At 43.6% G+C, this 26,120-nt stretch overlaps 1 protein-coding gene across 1 annotated transcript in view; it reads left to right on the top strand.

Moving 5' to 3' along the window:
• LOC115158228 (DNA-directed RNA polymerase, mitochondrial) overlaps positions 1-26,120 on the top strand; it is a 94,068-nt gene that overhangs the window by 31,433 nt on the left and 36,515 nt on the right. Inside the window, exons 6-15 of the mRNA XM_029706910.1 lie at positions 3,011-3,160; positions 11,017-11,184; positions 11,497-11,667; positions 11,787-12,026; positions 13,518-14,312; positions 14,473-14,595; positions 16,481-16,603; positions 17,972-18,151; positions 23,188-23,274; positions 24,302-24,415. Of these exons, the coding sequence (XP_029562770.1) occupies positions 3,011-3,160; positions 11,017-11,184; positions 11,497-11,667; positions 11,787-12,026; positions 13,518-14,312; positions 14,473-14,595; positions 16,481-16,603; positions 17,972-18,151; positions 23,188-23,274; positions 24,302-24,415 (2,151 nt within the window). The remainder of the gene's footprint in view (positions 1-3,010; positions 3,161-11,016; positions 11,185-11,496; positions 11,668-11,786; positions 12,027-13,517; positions 14,313-14,472; positions 14,596-16,480; positions 16,604-17,971; positions 18,152-23,187; positions 23,275-24,301; positions 24,416-26,120) is intronic.

The following is a 26,120-nucleotide window of genomic DNA, read 5'->3' as shown; positions in this document are numbered from 1 at the left end:
TGTTGCACTTCTGAAAATAGATGGCATCATGATGAAGGAAAATGATGTGGCTATATTGAAGCAACATCTCAAGACATCAGTCAGGAAGTTAAAGCTTGGTCGCAAATGGGTCTTCCAAATGGACAATGACCCCAAGCATACTTCCAAAGTTGTGGCAAAATGGCTTAAGGACAACAAAGTCACGGTATTGGAGTGGCCATCACAAAGCCCTGACCTCAATCCTGTAGACAATTTGTGGGCAGAACTGAAAAAGTGTGTGCGAGCAAGGAGGCCTACAAACCTGACTCAGTTCCACCAGCTCCGTCAGGAGGAATGGGCCAAAATTCACCCAACTTATTGTGGGAAGCTTGTGGAAGGCTACCTGAAACGTTTGACCCAAGTGAAACAATTTAAAGGCAACGCTACCAAATACTAATTGAGTGTATGTAAACTTCTGACCCATTGGGAATGTGATGAAAGAAATAAAAGCTGAAATAAATCATTCTCTATACTTTTATTCTGACATTTTACATTCTTAAAATGAAGTGGTGATCCTAACTGACCTAAGACAGGGAATTTTTACTGGGATTAAATGTCAGGAATAGTGAAAAACTGAGTTTAAATGTATTTGGCTAAGGTTTATGTAAACTTCCGACTTCAACTGTAGGCTATACGTACCAAGGGGCATCCTATTCACTGTATAGTGCACTACTTTTGACCAGGGCCTTGGGGCTCTGGTCAAAAGTAGTGTACTAAATAGGGAATAGGCTACAGTGCCATTGCAAACACACCAGAGGTCTGCAACATTTACAATCTGCTTCTGCTTTCATAATTGAGTACTGGCTGAGAGAGAGAGAGTTGTTGTTTACTCAGTGCCAAGGTTTCATAACACTGTCTCATGAGAAGTCTCAATTAATGTCGGCATAAGCTCATTAAAATATTATTTGCGTAATGTACTATTTGGAATATGTATGAATTTTTAGCAAATGCAGTTTGATCTACTATTTAGACAATGTAATTGAAGATGTTGTGTTTTTATTCTTATAAAGCACACAGCCATCTTAGAGTGGTCATTCATTTTGATGCCCTCTCCTGCCCTGGGCTGTGGCTTAGCTGACAGATAAGTCGTTGCCAGGGGCCCTTGAAAACAGAGTGAGGAGGAGGAGGAGAAAGACAGTGAGAGAGGCGTGGTAGTTGTCTCATTCCAGCCCATGCTTATAGCCGGGCATCGCATGACACTGCTCCCTCTCTAGACAATCTCACAGCCCCTGGGCAGCAACAAGCATCTGACTCACTTATTCTCACGCAAACAACAATACACATGAACAAATGCTTATTATTCAATCCCCTCTCTTGGCCCAGCATGAACTGCCGTAGACACGCTGAAACACAATGTCTGAGACCTACACAGGGATGTCTATATACGTCAGTGTATATACTGTCGTTTCTCAGCAGCAAAGCTTGCTCTTAAAAAAAGATTAAGAGCCCATCTACTCCACAGAGAAGGTAGTATTATGCCATGATGTAGTGCAGCAGAGCCAATGCCCAAGTGATTTATCTCCTGGGTAACCTTTAGCTCTGTTTTGGCTGTGGTCCAATAGTGTGCAGTCTCTTCTCTTGAGGACAGATTTAGTGTTTGTCTCCTGGGTTAATAAAGCATCAACCCCTATGTAATGTGTTTACTGATAATACCCAGGTGTCCTTGCACAGGCCACTGACGTCCTCTTTCAGTCATAAATGACAACATGTAAAAGCACACCGGACCTCTCAGTATGTAGCCCTCCTCCGTCCCCTTCCTGCTGGACCACTTAGCCAGCTCTGTATTTATATAATGAGTGTATATGGTTGTTTTAATTGGGTGGCTGCCATACCTTTGGTGCTGGTTAAGCTTAAAGCAGCAGCACATAACGATATAAGCATATTTATTTTTTAATTAGCCACAGGGAGGGTGACGGGATGGAAGTTAATTTGCATATCTACTGGCCGTTAAATTAAGGCTTTGTGAGTTTGGTTTGCATTAGTTTGTGCCCTCGTTTCCTCCGTATTTGTCTCTGTAGGGTGACTGCAGGCACAGGGGGAATGGTGGCATGGGCCTTAGTCCATTTAGTGCCATCACTCCAAGCACTATACACACCCACCCTGTTGGACCAGTGAGCAAAAGGTTGCTGGTTCAAATCCCTGAGCCGACAAGGTGAAAAATCTGTTTGTGCTGTTGAGCAAGGCACTTAATCATAATTGCTCCAGGGTCGCCGTTGAATGGCAGACCCTGTCTGTGTCCCCGCTCTCCGAGGGTGTCTCAGGGAGAGTGGGATATGCAAAAAACACATTTCCAATTAACACGCGTGTATTAACACCCACTTGTACACGTGTCAAATAGGACAAATATAAGTACACACCACACACACACACAGAGAGAGAACTACATTGACGTTAAATGTGTTATCATCCAATTCTAGGTGTTAACAATATCCACACTCCTATGTAAAGACATACTGTAGTTAGATTTTCACTTTGATCTCAGAAATTAAATGCCAATCGGTCAAGGTACCAGCTCACAGTAATACAATTTGATGGAGCACACAGGACATGACTACACATTTTAACACCGAGCATAATGAGCCATTTGTTTTGTTTTATAGTCTTGTGGAGCTGAGTGTCTAGTGATTAAGGCTGGGTAAGGCTCTGTGAGTAAGGCTCAGCACCCTGACCTGACAAAACCCTACCCATCAACACAGTCCCTCATTATTCAGCACACACACACATACCCTCTCTTTGGCCAGGATTGTACACACACACACACTCTCACATACATACACATTCCAAAATGTATCAAAGCAATGTGTGTATTCTCCACAAGGAAACATTGATGTACCAGAACTATTAAGTCTAATAATAGACTTTAGGTTTAATGTAGGCTCCCTTCTAGTGTGTCTCTCCTATGATGCAAGGTAATAGTCTCTTCCTGGAGATCCCAGTCTGTTTATGCCCCCCCCCCCGCTGATCTTCTGCTCTGTCTGTGTGTGTGTTTCAGAGAGCGGATGCTAAATACCCCAAGATGGCCTTCAGCCTGGAGGAGCTGCGGGAGAGGTTCAGCCGTCAGCTGAGCATCGAGCAGGCCAGCACCATCACCATTCACTCTGTGGAGGCCATGAAGCCTGTCACCTCACACATGGCCAAGATGGTAAACAAACTGGCCACCTACACGTATAGTCTGGCCTAGCTGGAGTAACACTGAAATATGCTACTATAGTAATACAGTATGGAATAGAAATACACTATAGGAATACATTATGGAATAGAAATACACTTTAGGAATACAGTATGGAATAGAAATACACTCTAGTAATACAGTATGGAATAGTAACACACTGAAATACACTAGTAATACAGTATGGAATAGAAATACACTCTAGTAATACAGTATGGAATAGTAACACACTGAAATACACTAGTAATACACTATGGAATAGAAATACACTCTAGTAATACAGTATGGAATAGTAACACACTGAAATATACTACTATACTAATACAGTATGGAATAGAAATACACTCTAGTAATACAGTATGGAATAGTAACACACTGAAATACTCTAGTAATACAGTATGAAATAGAAATACACTCTAGTAATACATTATGGAATAGTAACACACTGAAATACACTCAAGTAATACAGTATGGAATAGAAATACACTATACTAATACAGTATGGAATAGTAACACACTGAAATACACTCTAGTAATACAGTATGGAATAGTACCACACTGAAATGCACTATAATATTACAGTATGGAATAGTATCACACTGAAATACACTATAATATTACAGGTTGGAATAGTAACATACTGAAATACACTCTAGTAATACAGTATGGAATAGTAACACCCTGAAATACACTATAATATTACAGTATGGAATAGTAACACACTGAAATACACTCTAGTTTATTGCCTGCACCTAGCAAACAGTTTTTTAAATTATTTGGAACGGCAAGCCAGGCAGAATTAAACGGGCCTATTTATATAATGAATATGAATTTGGAGGGCACAAATTATTAAATATTAAAGCATTAGACATCTCACTAAAGGCTTCAGTCATATAAAAGTTATACTTAAATCCAAACTGGTTCTCTAGTAAATTGGTAGGAATGTCTCACCCCATGTTCAAGAATGGCCTTTTTCCTTTTATTCAGATTTCAACCTCTCACTTTCAAATATTTGAAAAGGAAATCATCTCCCAAATATCGCTTTTTTTAAAACAAGCCATAGAAAGTTGGTTGCAATTTCAATTTAATCCACCAGAAAAGACAGAACAAGTAATACAACAAATATTGTAGTTAGTTTAACCATATTTGGGAGATGATTTACTTTTCAAATATATATTTTCAAATATATATTTTATTTTTTTAATGTTCAGTCATTGTCAGCTGTGAGAAAAGTTTGTGTCTAGACTTCAGTCAAAACTTTGAACATTATGCATTGAGGCCACCAGACATCAGCTATATTATTCCTGCGATGTGTCCCTCTCCTCATATCTCAGTGGTCTGGGGCCAGGCATTGGCATTTACAGTTTAAACTCTCCCTGCATTTCCAGACAATGTTTCAGACTGGGAGCGGGAGGACGAGGGTCCCTGGTGGTCCTGCAACATTTACAGCAGGCAGAGCAGCATGATAATATATTGTAATGAGGCACTCCTGAGGAGGGAGCTGAGTCACCTTCACAGGCCAGGCCAGCCTATCTGCTCGGTGTCAGCTGGGCTCTCTCCTCCTGGCATGGATGGGGAATATGACAGTCCCCTGGATGGAAGGCTGACCTGGTTTTACAACCTGGCTGGAGACTTCTGTTCTCTCACCATCTCTGAATCTGAACACATACAGATGCACCAAATACACTGCTCAAAAAAATAAAGGGAACACTTAAACAACACAATGTAACTCCAAGTCAATCACACTTCTGTGAAATAAAACTGTCCACTTAGGAAGCAACACTGATTGACAATAAACTTCACATGCTGTTGTGCAAATGGAATTGACAACAGGTGGAAATTATAGGCAATTAGCAAGACACCCCTAATAAAGGAGTGGTTCTGCAGGTGGTGACCACAGACCACTTCTCAGTTCCTATGCTTCCTGGCTGATGTTTTGGTCACTTTTGAATGCTGGCGGTGCTTTCACTCTAGTGGTAGCATGAGACGGAGTCTACAACCCACACAAGTGGCTCAGGTAGTGCAGCTCATCCAGGATGGCACATCAATGCGAGCTGTGGCAAGAAGGTTTGCTGTGTCTGTCAGCGTAGTGTCCAGAGCATGGAGGCGCTACCAGGAGACAGGCCAGTACATCAGGAGACGTGGAGAAGGCCGTAGGAGGGCAACAACCCAGCAGCAGGACCGCTACCTCCGCCTTTGTGCAAGGAGGAGCAGGAGGAGCACTGCCAGAGCCCTGCAAAATGACCTCCAGCAGGCCACAAATGTGCATGTGTCTGCTCAAACGGTCAGAAACAGACTCCATGAGGGTAGTATGAGGGCCGACGTCCACAGGTGGGGGTTGTGCTTACAGCCCAACACCATGCAGAACGTTTGGCATTTGCCAGAGAACACCAAGATTGGCAAATTCGCCACTGGCGCCCTGTGCCCTTCACAGATGAAAGCAGGTTCACACTGAGCACATGTGACAGACGTGACAGAGTCTGGAGACGCCGTGGAGAACGTTCTGCTGCCTGCAACATCCTCCAGCATGACCGGTTTGGCGGTGGGTCAGTCATGGTGTGGGGTGGCATTTCTTTGGGGGGCCGCACAGCCCTCCATGTGCTCGCCAGAGGTAGCCTGACTGCCATTAGGTACCGAGATGAGATCCTCAGACCCCTTGTGAGACCATATGCTGGTGCGGTTGGCCCTGGGTTCCTCCTAATGCAAGACAATGCTAGACCTCATGTGGCTGGAGTGTGTCAGCAGTTCCTGCAAGAGGAAGGCATTGATGCTATGGACTGGCCCGCCCGTTCCCCAGACCTGAATCCAATTGAGCACATCTGGGACATCATGTCTCGCTCCATCCATCCACTGTCCAGGAGTTGGCGGATGCTTTAGTCCAGGTCTGGGAGGAGATCCCTCAGGAGACCATCCGCCACCTCATCAGGAGCATGCCCAGGCGTTGTAGGGAGGTCATACAGGCATGTGGAGGCCACACACACTACTGAGCCTCATTTTGACTTGTTTTAAGGACATTACATCAAAGTTGGATCAGCCTGTAGTGTGGTTTTCCACTTTAATTTTGAGTGTGACTCCAAATCCAGACCTCCATGGGTTGATAAATTGGATTTCCATTGATTATTTTTGTGTGATTTTGTTGTCAGCACATTCAACTATGTAAAGAAAAAAGTATTTAATAAGATTATTTAATTCATTCAGATCTAGGATGTGTTATTTTAGTGTTCCCTTTATTTTTTTTGAGCAGTGTATATTGGCACCTTTCCATGATTCACTATTTCTTCTCAAATAAGTTGAAATTGAAAAACTTTGTGTTCTCACGTGTATTTGTTTGATTTACAACTGCACAGGACCCCAAAAAATGTAATGTATCTCACCTGTGGTAAGTTGCAGGTGCCTACCCGGTAAAAATAACTATTCAATCGATTCTTCAAAGAGAGAACATCATATTCTGCTTCATTGACCTCCATTGAAAAAGCGCAAGGGTGCCAAACATTGTACAAAACATTATGAACACCTTCCAAATATTGAGTTTTGTATTTATTATGGATCCCTTGGCAACAGCTACTCTTCCTGGGGTCCAGCAAAATTAAGGCAGTTATAATTTTTTTTAAAACATTACAATACATTCACAACAGATTTCACAACATATTAAGTGTGTGCCCTCAGGCCCCTACTCTACTACCACATATCTACAACAAAAAATCCATGTGTACGTGTGTGTATAGTGCGTAGGTTATTGTGTGTTTGTATGCATGTGTCTGTGCATATGTTTTTGTTGCTTCACATTCCCCGCTGTTCCATAAGTTGTATTTATATCTGTTTTTTAAATCAGATTTTACTGCTTGTAAGAGTTACTTGATGTGGAATAGAGTTCCATGTAGTACTGTGCACCTCCCATAGTCTGTTCTGGACTTGGGGACATTGAAGAGACCTCTGGTGTCATGTCTTTTGGGGTATGCATGGGTGTCCGAGCTGTGTGCCAATAGTTCAAACAGACAGCTCAGTGCTTTCAACCTCTCACAAATACAAGTTGTGATGAAGTCAATCTCTCCTTCACTTTGAGCCAGGAGAGAATGATATGCATATTATTAATGTTAGCTCTCTGTGTACATCCAAGGGCCAGCCGTGCTGCCCTGTTCTGAGCCAATTGCAATTTTCCTAAGTCCATCTTTGTGACACCTGACCACACGACTGGACGGTAGTCCAGGTGCGACAAAACTAGGACCTGCCTTGGACATAGTGCTGTTAAGGATGCAGACCAGTGCATAATTATGGACAGACTTCTCCATATCCTAGCTACTGTTGTATCAATATGTTTTGACCAAAACAGTGTACAATGGAAGGTTACTCCAAGCAGTTTAGTGTCCTCACCTTGCTCAATTACTACATTATTCATTACAATATTTAGTTGAGGTTTAGGGTTATATTTAGGACTAACTTATTCCTTTCCACCCATTCTGAAACTGACTACAGCTCTTTAAGTGTTGCAGTCATTTCAGTCGCTGTGGTAGCTGACGTGTTTAGTGAGTAATCCGCATACATAAGCACACTGGCTTTACTTAAAGCCAGTGGCATGTCATTAGTAAAGATTTTAAAAAGTAAGGGGCCTAGACAGCTGCCCTGGGGAATTCCTTATTTTACCTGGGGTGGGGGGGGCAGGGTGGTAGGGTGGTATGCTGCTGGCTTAATAAGTGTAAGTGCTTGTTGAATGTCCTTCCCTTTAAGTGTGCTGAAAGTCTGTCAATTTGTTCACTGAAAAATAGCATTGGATCTGGTCAAACACATCCAAAGGGTTGGTAATAGGCTGATTGGTCGGCTATAACTTTTGCTTCCCTCCATGCCTGAGGGAACACATTTTATAGTAGGCTTAAGTTGAAGATATGGCAAAAAGGAGTGGCAATATCGTCCGCTATTATCCTCAGTAATTTTCCATCCAAGTTGTCAGACCCGGTGGCCTTTTCACCTCTTCCACACTTACTTTACGGAATTCAAAATTACAATGCTTGTCTTTCATAATTTGGTCAAATATACTCGGATGTGTAGTGTCAGCGTTTGTTGCTGGCATGTCGTGCCTAAATTTGCTAATCTTGCCATTTTTTTTTTTTAAGTAGTTGGCAATATCAGTGGGTTTTGGGATGAAGGAGCCATCTGATTCAATTAATCAATCAAATGTATTTATAAAGCCCTTTTTACATCAGCCGTTGTCACAAAGTGCTGTACAGAAACCCAGCCTAAAACCCCAAACAGCAAGCAATGCAGATGTAGAAGCACGGTGGCTAGGAAAACTCCATAGAAAGGCCAGAACCTAGGAAGAAACCTAGAGAGGAACAGGCTCTGAGGGGTGGCCAGTCATCTTCTGGCTGAGTTTTCCTTTTTGCCCAAAATGTAATTTAAGGTGCTCCAAAGCTTTTTACTACCATTCTTTGTCGTTTATCTTTGTTTCATAGTATAGTTTATTCTTCTTTTTATTCAGTTTTGTCACAATTTCTCAATTTACAGTACGTTTGCCAGTCGGTTGTACAGCCAGACCTATTTGCCATTTATTTAGCTTCACCCCTCTCAACCATACAGTTGCACCCCCTTTTGCCATCAGAACAGCCTCAATTCGTCAGGGAATGGACTCTACAATGTATCGAAAGAGTTCCACAGGGATGCTGGTTAATGTTGACTCCAATGCTTCCCACAGTTGTCTGGATGTCCTTTGGGTGTTGGACCATTCTTGATACACGCAGGAAACTGTTGAGCTTGAGAAACCCAGCAGCGTTGCAGTTCTTGACACACTCAAACCGATGCACCTGGCACCTACTACCCAGGGTCTCTGTTAGGAAAATGTGGCGCCGGACATTTGACCTGCAACATTTTAATTTACCGGAAATTTGAGAGATTTACCGGACCCATATGCATTGGGTGCGTAAACCTGATTAGGGGGGTCCACCCATGGTACTCAGGATTACAAAAATCACATTTAGAATGGTAATTAATTAAAAACAGAACATGCAAGTCAACGAATTAGAAGCACTAGCATTTTGCTACACTCGCAATAACATCTGCTAACCATGTGTATGTGACCAATAAAATTAGATTTGATGATGCAACGCTGTGCGGTCCTTCTTACCGAATTCTGATGTGAACTTTGCTGTGCATTAGACTAACTGGTTACATTTACTTTTCCTCAGCCAACAAGATGAGTAACGAACAGCAAAATCACTAGCCTATTTCAATCTACTATAGTAGAAAAGTTTAGGCTACTTATTCTATTGGTTAGCTTGTCGAGAAAGAAATAGCCTGTTCCAAACAGACTCTGGGACAGTTGTGGGACAATATTCATACAAACATAAATAAAATAACGCTAAAAAGCAATAAGTATGATGCAACAGATCAGAACGTTTAGCTTAAAGTGTTGATAAATTATTATTTCTTCACATTATAAGTGCAGCAATGCGCACATAGCAGTAGGCTACGTGCAAATGTACGTTCCGTAATGCAATTAGTGGGAAACCACCATTGTCAAAAGGGCACTGCACATGCGAGCGGTTTCATGTGATAGAGATGAAAATATCCGTTAGAAATTTAGAATAGAGGAGATTTAATAGGCTACTTTTGAAGCAAGGTAAGACATGCCTCAAAATATGTATTAAAATGTTCAGGTTTTAAACCATTAAGTACATGTTTTCAAAATGTGGTGGTGACGCACTGATGAAGCCTGCCTTCTGTTTCCATTTTCAAAACAACTCAGAACTAGGCTATCACTAGAAAATGGCTACAAAAAGACCCTCCCACCGTGACACAATGGATAGATATTGTAAAAGAAATACACCATATGGAGCGTATGCCATTTGCTTTAAGAACTCAAGAGGAGAGAGGTAGGAATCCTGGGAAAATGGGTATTAAAAAAAACAACTATAAAAAAAATAACTCAAAAATCTCTGACTTACAACTTCAGTGCATTCAAGACTGGGAACTTGGCGTAAAAACGAGCTCAGACTGGGAATTCCAACTCCGCAACTCTTTCTAGAGTGCTGATTTTCCCGACTTTAAGATCACTGACGTCGTGATTTGACCTCTTATCTTTCCAAGTTCCCAGTTGTCTTGAAAGCACCACAAGATGCTGCAGCAGCAGCAACATATTTTCCACTCAAAGGCTCTGTATCTGTATGCTGTACTCTTGTGATAAATAAGATGCATAACTAATATACTGTACACAAGCCTATTTAATTCCTCTAAATTATACAAATGAATTTATAGACCGATAAGCATGACCAGTCAAATGTATTTCCATCAATGAATAGGCTAAAAAGCATTATTTAGCAATGGGATTTTTTTTCTTCTCCTGGACATTTGGCCTGCGCTAATTTTTTTCATCGTCTTTAAAAATATATATCGGACAAAAGCTGGCTATTACCTAGCCCTGCTACTACCATACCCTGTTCAAAGGCACTTTAAATATTTTGTTTTGCCCATTCACCCTCTGAATGGCATACATACACAACCCATGTCTCAATTGTCTTAAGGCTTAAAAATCATTATTTAACCTGACTCCTCTTCTGTATCTACACTGATTTTGAAGTGGATTTAACAAGTGGCATCAATAAGGAATCATAGGTTTCGCCTGGTAAGTCTATGTCATCGGAAGATGTTTTGTACACTCAATGTATTTGGCCTCAATTGTATGTGCAGAATACCACAGATACTACAGATCTAATGTGTTTGTTGTTTAACCTTAAGTCAAATTTGAACTCATGTCCATTGTGGATATAAGGCAGAACATGTTTTCATCCACAAGAAACACACGAGACCATGCAGCAGTGAGACCATGTTGTCTGTTTCAGCGGGACCTTCTGGCAGTGCAGCGGTTAGTGTGGCACAAAGCCCTGGTTGGGGCCCTGAGGGAGAGCAAGATGATCCTGGCCAGCAGCACCCAGAAAGCCACCAAACTTAGCCTCTACCCCTACCTCTGTCTGCTGGATGAAAAGGACTATGTAGACATCATGATCCAGGTATATAACCCGCTGAATACTATCAGTATATTGGTGCTTGGGTCATACACACATCTGTTTTAAATCTAACCTTTTTGAAAGGTGATCTGAATGATCCAAAGTTGAATTTGACTTTCTGCAATGTTCTGCGCTCGGATCCTTCAGGTAAAACCCACTGAATCCCAGCAGTATCTATGACCTTTGGTCCTATAGACCTCTGTTGTATTTAGAGTTCAGGGTTGAGGTTTATTTAGCAACTTTGTAGCATTGCATAAAATGTAATTCTATAAAATACGGATAGTCCTAATCATGTTGCTCTTTGTCTGTGGTCAGAGTCTGTCCAACCTGCCTCCCAGTGGGGAGTCTCTCCACATCCTGGCCAAGGAGCTAGGCAACCGGGTCCACAACAAGTTCTGCATCCGCATGAAGGGACACAATCAGATGGTGGACAAGCTTAGCCATATCTACAATGAATATACTGAGCTACTGGCCAAAGACTCTAAGGTATGACACTCCTCCACATCTCGTCTTTATCTGGTCTTTATCTTCATGCAATTAGAAGACGTATAAAATAATTGACCTACTGTTTGACTTAAAGAAAACCTCCTTACTGTGCCTTGCAGGAGTTTGACGTATTGCCTAGGGAGCGATGGTGGAAGCTGGAGGCAGAGCATAGCTCTGGTCCCTCCCTGCTGGGGGATGAGACCCACTGGCCTCACATGGTGGTGGTGGAGCTGGGTACCTACCTGGTGGACCTCATGGTCAAGCACATGAAAGTGAACAGCGACATCCTCAACTCTGCCTACGACCGAAAGCTCATCCCTGTGCTCTACCACATGTACACCTTCCGCAGTAACAAACAGGTCAAAACATATACTAGAGTGGAATTGTTAGTTGAAGTGATTTTATGGCAGTTATTTTCTCCCAATTTATTCACCCAATTTCCCAGGCTTAGTGTTGTTTCCTCAGCTCATGCCTTAATCTTCACGTCGGCATTTATGAGCGAAATCGATCAGTAGTGCAGCAGTGAAAAGCAGCCAGAACATAACAGGTGACCTTGGTTTTGGACAGGGCTGTCTGTCATAGCTTCTCCATCTGTCTTCAGCTCTCCTCTCTCAGCTCAGCTCCCTCATATTACTCTCTGCACGGTCTGGCTCATAGGCATATGAATAATAAAACCGCTACCCTGCAAGAGGGGATGGCGGTGCAGTTGAGTAAGACGAATGGCTTCCAAACTAATCCTTTTTTTACTGTCCCCTTAATTGGCTGGCTGATTTACTGTCCTGGGATAACTGACAAGGAAATTAAGACACTTTCTATTTTGTCCTCTGAGCCTCGTTCTAGGTGGGGGAAAAAAGCACCTGCCGGCGTCTCAACCTGGTGGACTTGATGTGCTTTGACAGTGGAGTCCACTGTGGGTTTCAAAGCTTGTCTCTGGCCACCCATCCTTCTGCTGTGCTGGCTCAGAGGGATAGAGGGTAGGCCAGCAGGGGTGCAGCCTAATGATTTTACAGCATGCACAGTTAGGCTGTGCCTGGTTGATGGACTGAATCTGTTATAATATCTCTCTTTCTCTCTTTAGCTCTCTCTGTGCACTGTTGGTTTATACTGTAGTGCTCTACAATGCTGTTTCTGTCTGTCTGGGTTTGGATGGTGAAGCCTTTCAGGGAGTAGTTAGTTCATCTCCGGCTGTCACGTGATTAAAACTGCTGTGAACCTGGTTCCCGAGTGGTGCAGCGGTCTACGGCACTGCATCACAGTGCTAGAGGCGTCACTACAGACCTGGGTTCGATCCCAGGCTGTGTCACAACCGGTTGTGATCAAGAGTGCCATAGGGCGGCGCGCAATTGGCCCAGCGTTGTCCGGGTTAGGGGAGGGTTTGGCCGGGAGGGCTTTACTTGGCTCATCGTGCTCTAGAGAATCTTTGTGGCGGGCCAGATGCCTGCAGACTGACCTTAGTTGTCAGTTGAACGGTGTTTCCTCCGACACATTGGTGCGGCTGACTTTTTGGGTTAAGCGGGCGGGTGTTAAGAAGCGTGGTTTGGTGGGTCATATTTCGGAGGACGCATGACTCGACCTTCGCCTTCCGAGCCTGTTGGGGAATTGCAGCAATGAGACCAGATCGAAATTGGGGAGGAAAATGGGGTAAAAAATAATAAATAAAACTTCTATGAACCAGACACCTTAGCTGAACCCATGATTAATGTGTTGTTGTCACAGCAAATAAGCCTGCCTGTTTTACTGAAGCTTAATTGAAACGTTCAGCTCTGTTTTGAGCATATATTTGATTGGACTGGTACTGTAGCTGTGTGATATGTATTTCATTAGATCTCTCGTGTTGTGATTGGCTCCAGGTCGGCTTCATCAAGCTGCACCCCATCCTGACGCAGATGCAGCAGGACGCCATGGACACCACGCTGACCTTTGACTCCTATGTGATGCCCATGCTGTGCCCGCCCGTGCCCTGGACCTCGGCTAAATTCGGCGCTTACCTCCTCACCCCCACCAAGATGATGCGCGCGGTGGAAGGCGCCAACCAGCATGAGATCCTGCTGGAGAAGTGCCAGGATGCTGACCTCCATGCCGTGCTGGACTCCCTCAACCAGCTGGGCAACGCGGCCTGGAGGATCAACCAGCCGCTGCTGGACATCATCATCTCCATCTTCAATGACAAGGGCAGCGAGAAGCTGGACGTCCCGCCGCCCAACTCCGAGGCTCCTAAGATTCCCCGCTACAACCAGCAGGACTCAGCCACCTTCACTTCAGCCGAGAAGGCCCACCTGAAGAGGGAGGTGGTTAATGCCAAGAAGAAGTGCAGTGAGATGCACAGCCTCAGGATGGACGCCCTCTATAAACTCTCCATCGCCAACCACATGAGGGACGAGGTCTTCTGGTTCCCCCACAACATGGACTTCCGCGGGCGCACCTACCCGTGCCCGCCCTACTTCAACCACCTAGGCAGCGATGTGACCAGGGCCGTCCTGGTGTTTGCAGAGGGGAAGCCCTTAGGGCCGAGCGGGCTGGAATGGCTGAAGATCCACCTGGTCAACCTGACGGGCCTGAGGAAACGCAGCTCGCTGGCTGGCAGGCTGGAGTACGCCAACTCCATCATGGACGACATCCTGGACTCTGCAGACAACCCCCTCAACGTCAGTCTGCTAACAATGTTTTCTGATTCTTATCATACTGTTGGAGCTCGTAGATTGAGATTATTGTTCTACCCACTGGGAGATAATCGAACCGTTGAGTAGTCATGTTGTGTATCTAGTACTGCATTGTCTATGTTGGGTGTGTGTGTTTCCACGGCAGGGTAAGAAGTGGTGGCAGAATGCAGATGAACCCTGGCAAACCCTGGCCTGCTGTATGGAGATAGCCAATGCCGTCAGGTCACCTGACCCCACACACTTCATCTCCCACTTTCCTGTACATCAGGTAATGACATTGACCTCTAACCCCTTGACCCTCCATGTAGATCTGAAAGGATTATATAGGTACAGTTGAAGTCGGAAGTAATTTTTCCAACAATTGTTTACAGATAAATTATTTCACTTATAATTCACTGTATCACATTTCCAGTGGGTCAGAAGTTTACATACACTAAGTTGACTGTGCCTTTAAACAGCTTGGAAAATTCCAGAAAATGATGTCATGGCTTTAGAAGCTTCTGATAGGCTAATTGCCATCATTTGAGTCAATTGGAGGTGTACCTGTGGATGTATTTCAAGGCCTACCTTCAAACTCAGTGCCTCTTTGCTTGACATCATGGGAAAATCAAAAGAAATCAGCCAAGACCTCAGAAAAATAATTGTAGACCTCCACAAGTCTGGTTCATCCTTGGGAACAATTTCCACATGCCTGAAGGTACCACGTTCATCTGTACAAACAAAAGTACGCAAGAATAAACACCATGGGACCACGCAGCCATCATACCACTCAGGAAGGAGACGTGTTCTTTGGTGCGAAAAGTGCAAATCAATCCCAGAACAACAGCAAAAGGACCCTGTGAAGATGCTGGAGGAAACAAGTACAAAAAGTATCTATATCCACAGTAAATCGAGTCCTATATCGACATAACCTGAAAGGCCGCTCAGCAAGGAAGAAGCCACTGCTCCAAAACCGGCATAAAAAAGCCAGACTACGGTTGGTCGCAAATGGGTCTTCCAAATGGACAATGACTCCAAGCATACTTCCAAAGTTGTGGCAAAATGGCTTAAGGACAACAAAGTCAAGGTATTGGAGTGGCCATCACAAAGCCCTGACCTCAATCCTATAGAAAATGTGCTAGCAGAACTGAAAAAGCTTGTGTGGGCAAGGAGGCCTAAAAACCTGACTCAGTTACACCAGCTCTGTCAGGAGGAATGGGCCAAAATTCACCCAAGGCTACCCGAAACGTTTGACCCAAGTTAATCAATTTAAAGGCAATGCTACCAAATACTAATTGAGTGCATGTACACTTCTGACCCACTGGGAATGTGATGAAAGAAATAAAAGCTTAAATAAATCATTCTCTCTACTATTATTCTGACATTTCACATTCTTAAAATAAAGTGGTGATCCTAACTGACCTAAAACAGGGAATTTTTACTAGGATCAAATGTCAGGAATAGTGAAAAACTGAGTTTAAATGTATTTGGCTAAGGTGTATGTAAACTTCCGACTTCAACTGTAGGTGTAAGCAATATGGTCATCCAGCCTAAATGGTGTGTTCAGACATCAGTTAGCTTCTGTCTGTTGGCTGGGCTCTGGCTGTGTAATAGAGCCAGTGGTAGAGCAATCTGCAGGGGTAAGCACAATCGGTGCCCAGTTAAAACCTCACAAAGAGCTTGACCTTGTCTTTCTCTGCTTCTTCAGGACTCCATCCATGGCCTCAGTTAATCTTTTATTTGCCACTCCAATTAAAGTTGCTTGCTTATTTGCTCTCTATTTTCCTTTCTATTCTTTTCGAGTCTCTCTCTCTCTCTCTCTCTCTCTCTCTCTCTCTCTCTCTGTCTCTCTCTGTCTCTCTCTCTCTCTCTCTCTGTCTCTCTCTCTCTGTCTCTCTCTCGTTCTCTCTCTCTGTCTGTCTCTGTGAGAAGTCAAGGTCCGGATGTCTTTTGGAATGAGCGAAGTAATTTGACTGGTACTTAATAGTCTGTTACTCTAGCCTCGGGAAAATTACAATCTGTGGGCTATGTCATTGTTGAATGAAACGAATGCTGACAGCAGTATCACACCGCCTACTCGACTCCATCCACCAGTTTTGTGATCTGTTATCGTGTTGCATCTCTCTCTCTCTCTCTGTCTCTCTCTCTCTGTCTCTCTCTCCTCTCTCTCTCAGGATGGCTCGTGTAACGGCCTGCAGCACTATGCAGCCCTGGGTCGAGACGTGATTGGTGCCACCTCTGTGAACCTTATTCCCTGCGAGGTGCCCCAGGATGTCTACAGCGGGGTGGCACAGCAGGTCAGTCAGCCTGGGCACCAGAGGGCGCAGTGGGCAGGGTTTCTTGTTAATGCTGGGGTGGTTGAATCACCCTTCCCTTACCACCTGATTCAGATGGGTTGGGTTAAATGCGGAAGACACATTTCAGTTGAATGCATTGTAGTAAAACTGACTAGGTATCCCCTTTTCCCTTTCCCTTATACTGTAGTAATAACACCAACGGTCAAAACAGCTTGGCTGTAATGCCCAAATTCATGTTCTATTTAACTTCCTATGTCCTTGATGAGTGTCTTACATTATTGAGCTTCTTTATTCATTTACTTGGGTGGTTGGACTCCTAGGGAATGATAGTCTACTTTTTATTTTTTCCTTAGCACAGTCTATAACAACAGCACCTGCTCTCCTCAGCCTTACATCAGGCTTACTTTGCCTCTTTGCCCCAGAGCTCTTCTTTGCCCCAGAGCTCCACTTTGCCCCAGAGCTCCACTTTGCCCCAGAGCTCCTCTTTGCCCCAGAGCTCCTCTTTGCCCCAGAGCTCTTCTTTGCCCCAGAGCTCTTCTTTGCCCCAGAGCTCTTCTTTGCCCCAGAGCTCCACTTTGCCCCAGAGCTCCTCTTTGCCCCAGAGCTCCTCTTTGCCCCAGAGCTCCTCTTTGCCCCAGTTCCTGCAGCACGGAAGGCACAGCCCAAGGATTCTGCTCTGAACAAGCGGCTCATTTTAAGGGGAAATAATTTGAGGCTAATAGTGAACCTATTGATTTTAGCACCAGTGGGAGTGGAGAGTGTTTATGCTGTGATAAAAAAGCACAGTGCGGCCATGCCAAAAACATCAAGCCTCATTTAACTGGAGCAGCAGAGTACATTCAGGAGTTCTCAATGAGCTGGGCTGCCCGTCAGAATAGTGCTGTGTCAGTGCTCTCTGCTCCCTCCTATCTCATTGTCCACTCACCCCTGGGAGCTCTGATTAGAAAGCAGCTGATGAAATCATCTCCGCTCTGAGTCCTAGGGAGGAGACACACCTCCTGTATACACAGGGCCCTAATCATCCAGGTTACAATGTTTACTGGAAGTATACACCCGGTGTAACTTTAAAGTGATTGCAGTTCATTGATTCCGACTGTACACTTATAACTAGTACAGCAGGTTCTGTACAGGCTATACAGCCAACTGCTGCTAAAGCAATTGCTCTATTGAAGCAGTGTGGTAGTTGTGTCGCAGGCACTGACAGTCTAAATCACTGTATTGTCTGTAGCACACTGAGTCAATGTGGTGCTCTTATGCTCCCAAATTATGCTCTGTGCCTGTCAATCAGTGAATGATACTATTTTGAGTCAGTGTGATTCCCTTTGGACAAGATGACAATGTGTTTGGTGCTCTCTGTGGGTTTTATAGGTGGAGGAGTTCCGTGCACGGGATGCGGAGAAGGGTCTGAAGATCGCCCAGGTACTGGAGTGCTTCATCAGCAGGAAGGTGGTGAAGCAGACGGTGATGACGGTGGTGTACGGGGTGACGCGCTATGGAGGACGCCTCCAGATAGAGAAGAGGCTCAAGGAGATTGATGACTTCCCCAAGGTAAGGCCTACCAGTAGCCTCCAGTACCCCAGTGAGGACAATAAAGATTGGTTCCATGTATCCATCCTCGGGTGTTGGCTAAGATATACCATTATACTAGTGTATACCGGTACCACGGTAGTATCACGGTACCAAAACGTCATGATACTTATGATACCAGCATTTTAGAATACCGTAGTACCGTTTCATATGATACTACTACATTTTCGTCCCCTACCGATCTAAAGAACCTGCTGGCGCCTGTTATAAAATGTTTATATATTCAGTTGAATTGAAGCAACAGCCACCAGTTTCTGGTATGCGCCGGTCCAATAATATCCACTTCACTTTCATGTTGCAACTGTAATCAGCCACCAGTATCCCCTTCTAGCCATCACTCACCTGCTTCTCTCCGTCCACTCTTCCTGCACATCTGTTCCTTCATCAATTTTGTAAATATAATTTAGGGGATGCAGACCCTGATGAGTCTCCTGGTGTTACATTGGAGGAGCGTGCAAAGTTGACATCATTTCATTGACTGTTACCAAGAGCACAGGCTAGTCTTAGTAGACTGCAGGTTCACTGTCATGCGCAGCCTCTGAGTGCCAGAGAGGGGAAATGGACAGGCATGCTTGCAGCTTTACAGCAAAGAAATGGCTTGTCTCTAGCCTAAACGGTTAAAAAGAATATGACCCATAATAACGGCGATACCTTTTATTCTTTCTATCGGGATTCATGAGCATTTTACATCATTTCACAAACCATGTCACGGGCCGTTTTAAACTAATTCTGGGTCGCAAATTATTGGTTTGATAACAAACAATGTTGTTCAGTCATGTTACCTAGCTAGCTAACCACTTGGTAACTTGACAGTTGGTCTACGCAAATTTGATTGGCTTGATTGGTTGTGCTTCAAAGGTAGGATTTGTAAGCCTAAACTATTTTAAAAATCTCTCTTTCTTGTGCTCCTTAAATTCTGTCCGGTGCTAAACATTTTAAAAGTTGGGAGCAGTTTGTGTATGAGCAAATCAGCCATTCTATGCAGTATTCTATTATACAGTGTGAAGTTAAATTCAACGTGATGTATTGAGTAGAAATGTGAATTTAAGTGACAGGTTTTTACGTAGCACATGCGCATAACTTTTAGAAAACAGGAACAAGCGTCCGGGGGCGAACAGGACGTTAGGCCACTCAGATTTTTTCAACCGTGGTATCGCGATACTACTCGATATTGTGTTACTTGGACTGGTATCATAAGTAACATTGTGGCAACACTATATTATACTGCTGTAAAGTAACTGCCACATATTAGCTGTTATTGTAGCTGTTTTGTTATTTGTTTTTTAGTTTTAACCTTTATTTAACTAGACAAGTCAGTTAAGAACAAATTCTTATTTACAATGACGGCCTACCGGTTAACAGTGGGTTAACTGCCTTGTTCAGTGGCAGAAGGACAGATTTTTACCTTGTCTGCTCGGGGATTCGATCCAGCAACCTTTCGGTTACTGGCCCAGTGCTCTAACCACTAGGCTATTTTCCACACCTTCTGCACCATTTGACCACTTCAAATCCCCAAAGAGAGCTGTTGGTTTTATGATGTCACTATGAACTTCTAGATGAATACTTAACAGTATTATATAACAATCTCCTATATCATATGACTGTGTTACGAGAAATGGCATACACAGCGATACATTCCCATGTGTGTCACACTGATGACTGATGTCATTCACTGTATATCCGTCTATGATAGCCATTGATTTTATTGATCTTTAGGTACTTCACACAAGCACGTAGGCCTATTATAATACAGTAGCAAGGGTGCAACTTTCACTGGGGACAGAGGGGACATGTCCCTCCCAACATTCAGAAATTCCATTTCTGCCCCCCCCCTAGAGTTTCTTTTCTCATAGCCAGAGAGATGTTAACACTTGTAATTAGTTCAACAGGGAATCTGGGAACAGTGTAATGGGAAACGATTACTACAGTGGAACGGCTGGGGAAACCGTCTGATCACACTGAGATTTATATACCATTGTAATGTGACGATCGTACTTCTCATAACCTTTTAGTTCAACGCAGAAATATCACCATGAATTTAATACCCCTATTCTCAGTCAAATTCTATGCCAAAATCATTGATACCTATACAAATGTTAATTGTCTCCTCATAACCTACTGTATTATGGTAATTGATAACAGTAGAGAAAGCCCCTCCCCCGTTGATACAATCATACAGTTGAGTATGTAGATGTAGTGGTTGGGATGTCATTAGTTACAGTGGTGTCAGAGGTAATGAGAGTGCTGATGGCAGTTCCGTGGCCTCCCAGGCTGTCTAAGGGGCCCTGCTGTGGTAGGGTACAGTAAAACCTCTGTGCTCCCCCAACAGCAGAACTGGGAAGGAGTTGGGATAGACAGGCAGCAGCTGGGAGCTAGTGGCACCACACACACTGATATCCATTTTTTGTTTCTGCTTATAATTTCCGACATTTAGGTAGGCTATGTGTTAGTCGACTTGTCTATAATTAGATGGGGCTTCTCTTTTGTCATTATGTTGCCTTAGAAGACTAAATAAATCTTTGCGCAACAGAATAATGTAATAGATCGATATGATTAATTATGAATGAATTATTATTCAATTTAGATGAAATTGGTAAAGTTTTCTCTGTCATCTTTCACGGAGCAAAAACGTCTAGGGACTGGCAAGAAAATACAATAATGCATCAAAAAAACGGGAAAGATTTTCTGTGCAAAATGTCCAAATGACATCCGTTTAACCGGTGGTAAGGAGAAAGAAAGCTGTGAAAACGACCCAACATCTTTCTAATAAGATTTCAGTTCGGCTTAGACACATATTTTATGTGGTTAAAATACTATCCGATGTTATGACGCTGTTATGATAAAGACAGCACCTCTGCAGATGGTATATATCTAAGCATTGCATTCTCTCAAGATGCTGAAAGAAAGATATCATATTTCTCCAGTCCAGTCCAAATTTTGCCTACATTCGGTGTATCATTTTACTCTAAGAAATGCTTAATTCTGCAGGAGTTATTAATTGAGGCTATAGCCTTATTCACACAGGAGTAGTATTACTAGAGAATGTTCTTTCTCTTATTTTCTACAATTTTACAGTTATGACGGAAGGCTGGATTTTTTTTCTAGGCGTGAAGATATTTCATCAAGTCCAGGCGATAACAGGCTACACTGATAACTCGAGCTTGGTTCCCAAGTTTCTAAACCTAACCAAGCCATCTTTGATATAGTGTCGCCATTATATTTGAAATGAGCAAGTGTGATGATAATCATTAGGATATTTTAGTGAACTGCAGTAGAAGAGTTCCTAATTGCCCCCCAGCCTTCAGATGTGAGCTAAACAGCTAACTTGCACTTGATATGCATTTTTAGGTTATGGATGAGGAAGTGAAATTGTTCCAAACGTTGTATGCTGCTTTGCAATCTATTAACAGCAAGGGCTGCATTAAATAGATGCAATATTTTTTTATGATGCATTTGGTGCTGTTCAATTAATTTGCACTAAAAGCATTCACTGTGAAAGTTGATACATGTAGGCCCTTCATATATAGGCTAAGCACAGCCATTCGTTCAATTTATCGAATCAGTTATTGTTTTCTTGCTCAAACCGCGAGCAATACCTGTCAAACTCAGACATTTCTCTCAAATCACAGGGATGTTGATTCTCACGGGACTAGTATTATCAGAGGACTTTGGAGTTTGCCAAAAAACAGTAGGTTATTTTGGTTAGTCAATGTCCAGATAAGCCCTGAAGTTTAAGTGTATGCAATAATACTAAATAGCCTAAAATAATTAAATAAAACCTCAATGTAACCTATATAAATTGCACAATAATTATACATTTATGGGTTTATTAAGGTATCGTTTCTCTTAATTTTTTTCTCCCACCCGCCCTTCAGCCACACAATATTTAATAACCCATATTTAATTAACCCATCCGCGCCTACTAGGGCTGAGCAGTTTTACGATATACCGGTATTGATGCACAGACCTTCTTGCGTTTTTACTTTACCTTCTATAACTGTATTTGAATGTTTGGTTTGTTGAATATGATATGCCGTGTGTAACGCCCATTTTTATAGTTTACTCCGCTTCTCGAGTCTTATCTCTCTCTCTCTCTCTCTCTCTCTCTCTCTCTCTCTCGCTCTCTCTCCATGCCACTTTCCACACAGACCAAGCCCCCCCCCCCCCCCCCGTTACTCAAGGGGTGCATTTGTTGTTCCTCGACCACAAGACATTTGCATTCAGTCTGCATGATCAATGCAGCACATGCAACAATGTTAATGACAATGATGCTGTTTTCACTTTGCGTCTTAATATAAACCCACTAGCGTTCTATAATTACACTATTACTTTGTGTTTCTTACATCTGCAAATGGCTAGTTTCTTTTCTGAGCAAGTTGGGCCTAAATCGTGTTAGCCGCTAATGCTAATAGAGCAAACATAATTAGCTATACAGCCTGATAATACCAGTGATGGTGTAGACCTAAATCAGCAAGTTTGTGCAACAGTATCTTCTAAATCAAAAAGGAATATGCGAAGCAAGAATATGTTAGCTACATGAAGTAGCTAAGAGAAAACATTCAATGTAGCCAAAGATTATAGGGTCCACTAGGAAAAACGTATCAACACTTTGGTTCCTACCCTGTCACAATAACTCCTCCCTGGCATTTTCATTCGTTGTCATGTCAAACAACACTGTATTCAAACTATAGAATTAGAATAATCATTCTATTTCCATGATTCCAACAGTTCATCCAAGGGTTTTGCTCTAAATCGCAACATTTTGTTAAAAATAAAGCCTAGATTGTTTGCCCATATCGTGCAGCCCTACGTGGCAGTGTGGAAATTATCTCAAATGAGTGCTGGAAATACAGAAATATATGAAAATGCAGAAAATTATGTTTGGTTGAATTGAACAGTATAAAACAATCAGAAGGGAGACCATCATTTACCTTGTGGTAAATCATTTACCTTGTATTGTCCTGCCATTGAGATGGATGTGTGTGTTGTGATTCCAGGAGTATGTATGGGACGCCTCTCACTACCTGGTCCACCAGGTGTTCAGCAGTCTGAAGGAGATGTTCACCGGCACTAGAGAGATCCAGGTACATGACACACATTACTAATATATCCATTTACCTGCTGCATATGCCGTCTCCACAGTTCACCCAGCGCGCAAAATGAGTGTGTGAACTTATTATTAACGACTAATTTACTTTACTATTAGCGCAATAGCCGTGCTCGTTCATAATTTTCATTCCCTTTTATAGTTCACATACATTTAGGACGACATTCACCAGCACCTGGTACGGTCTCATACATTAAAACCATAGGAGAAAGAATGATCAGGGTATCTTAAGGACCCACCACCCACTGTTTCTATTAGCTCACCAGGGGGTGAGGGCAGACATGAAATATCCCCCCTTTGCCTCGCCCCTGCTCCCGGTTCATCTCTAAATGGGTCGGGTCCTGCTGGGTCTACACAGCAGTGGCTCAAGGAGAGAGCAGCAGTGGTTAAGTACATGATCAATCCCTCATTCCTCTTCCCCTCCTCTCTGCCTGGGTAAGGGAGGAGAAATAGGAGCAAGCGAGGGAGGGAGAAAGAGAGCCACAAGGAACACGGACAGTCTGATAAATGGGCAATGGATGATGACCTCACAGTGAATCTGTGTGAGAGAGAGTGAACAGACTCAGCAACAGCCAGCCCAGCACTGTAATGTGTCTAGTGTAGTGTTCTACTGTCTGCAAGCAACAACTGTCCACCTGTTTCTACGAAAACGCTCCATCTGTTGGCACTGGATAGAACTAATCACGGAAGAAGCTGCATCTGACTTTAAACTGATCATACTTTCAAGCTGCTGAGTGAATGTTTTGTGTCTGTTTTCGAAAAGCTTCCTCAATTTCACAAACATCTTAATTTGAGCAGAACATAGTCCATATGTACTCACCAGTCAACAGTAGATGACAAAAGTGATTTGAATCCCCTAGCTCTGATGTGTATCTACAGTAGCTGGCAGCAGAGCAGTTGCATGCTGTGACCTGTGAGTGGTGTTTTAAGTGTCCTACTTAAGTTTCACTGAGTGACCACCTCTCCTCCCATTAGCTAACCCATGGCGGGGCCCTCTGTTTCAGGACTGGCTGACGGAGAGCGCCAGGCTCATCGCTAAGTCGGGCAGCACGGTAGAGTGGGTGACACCCCTGGGCCTTCCCATCATCCAGCCCTACCACCGCAGCCGGACACAGATGGTAAGAGTAAATGTCACTTACTCTAGATATTTAAGATGTTGCTTAGTTGGAGCTCAGAGAAGCATGAAGAAATAAGTATATATTGAACATCTTACACCCAAGCGGTGATCCTTCCTTTGTGTCCTACTGCACTTGTGTTTACAGTAAAGGCACCCTGTGCCGCTGCACTGTTATACAAGCTCATACATATCAACTTTGCCCTTTTCAAAGAAAATATGTGCATATTTATACAATATACAGTACCAGTCAAAGTTTGGACACACCTACTTGTGTCAAGTTGGCTGGATGTCCTTTGGGTGGTGGACCATTCTTGATAGACACGGGGAACTGTTGAGCGTAAAAAACCCAGCAGCGCTGCGGTTCTTGACACAAACCGGTGCGCATGGTAGCTACTACCATACCCCGTTCAAAGACACTTAAATTGTTGTCTTGCCTATTCACCCTCTGATTACACAATTCATGTCTCAATTGTCTTCAGGCTTAAAAATCCTTCTTTAACCTGTCTCCTCCCCTTCATCTACACTGATCGAAGTGAATTTATCAAGTGACATCAATAAGGGATCATAGATTTCAACTGGTCAGTATATGTCATAGAAAGAGCATGTGTTCTTATATTTTGTGCACTCAGTCTATGTGTTCTGTAGACTAACCAATCTGGCTGTGGTCACCATTAATGCCAGTCACATGTTATCTGGAGAGGTCATGAAATAACAAGCAGACTAGGGTCCCTCGTAAGGTCCCTTTTCCCCCCTAATTGAGACAGTGTCTCTCTGTGAGCTTGTTGTTTGGCTATAGTGGTGTGTCGTGAGCTGGTAGAAGGGCCTAAAAGCAGTAGCCAATTACAGGGCTCTCTTCACCTCACCTGACCTCACTGACAGACAGGGGGCAGCGGCCTCTGAAAGGTCTCGTGCTCCGTCGTGGTCTTGTGAAACAATAAGCCAGCTGCAGCAGTGGCTTTGCATGTTCCCTCTCTTCCTCCTCCACCACCCCCTCTCCGTCCCCCTCTTTCTCTTCTGTCTATTCTCCCCTTCTCTCTCTCTCTCTCTCATCTGCCTCTCTGCCTGCCAGGCAGTATTAAGAGCCAGAGCCCGAGCTCAGAGGTGGTAGTGTTGTGTGGCAGAGCTGCTTCTCCTGACTTCTGCTGAAAGCATCTGGCTGCACATCTGTCTCACTGGCACCGAGGTCTCTGTAGCATTTATTGGCACTGAGCTGGCCAATATACATCCTGTGGTCAACACTGGCACTGGTTCCACCAACCCAAGCCTCTGGAGAAGGGTGTGGCATTAGGGCACCTGAAATTGAGAGATGCTTAATGTTGGCTATGTATGCATGCGTGTCTTTGTTCTTTTGCCACATGTTTTACATTTCAAATGTCATTCAAATCCAAGGAAATGTGTAACCGCCATTTTGTCTTTGTGCCTGACACCGCCTTGTGGTTGATCAGGAGGGTGTGGCAGGGCTCCCCTGTTCCGAACACATGAACCAGGTAATGAGCAGAGGGCACACTGACTCTACTGTGGCACAGCTCTGCCCATCATCACTGCAATGCAGAGAGTGCTGTGACCTCTCTACCCTTTCTTGTCCTCTACTCTCTCCTCTCGTCCTCCAGAATACAGTGCACCACCACCACCGGGTCCCTGTCTGTCCTTCAGGCCTGTGCTGTCAGTAAGTCAGACAGCAGTGATGTCAGATGGCACCCTAATAA

The sequence above is a fragment of the Salmo trutta genome, chromosome 22, assembly GCF_901001165.1.
Source record: "Salmo trutta chromosome 22, fSalTru1.1, whole genome shotgun sequence".
NCBI lineage: Eukaryota > Metazoa > Chordata > Actinopteri > Salmoniformes > Salmonidae > Salmo > Salmo trutta.
Note: the sequence above shows the minus strand (reverse complement) of the source record. Positions and strands in the feature narration are given on the sequence as shown.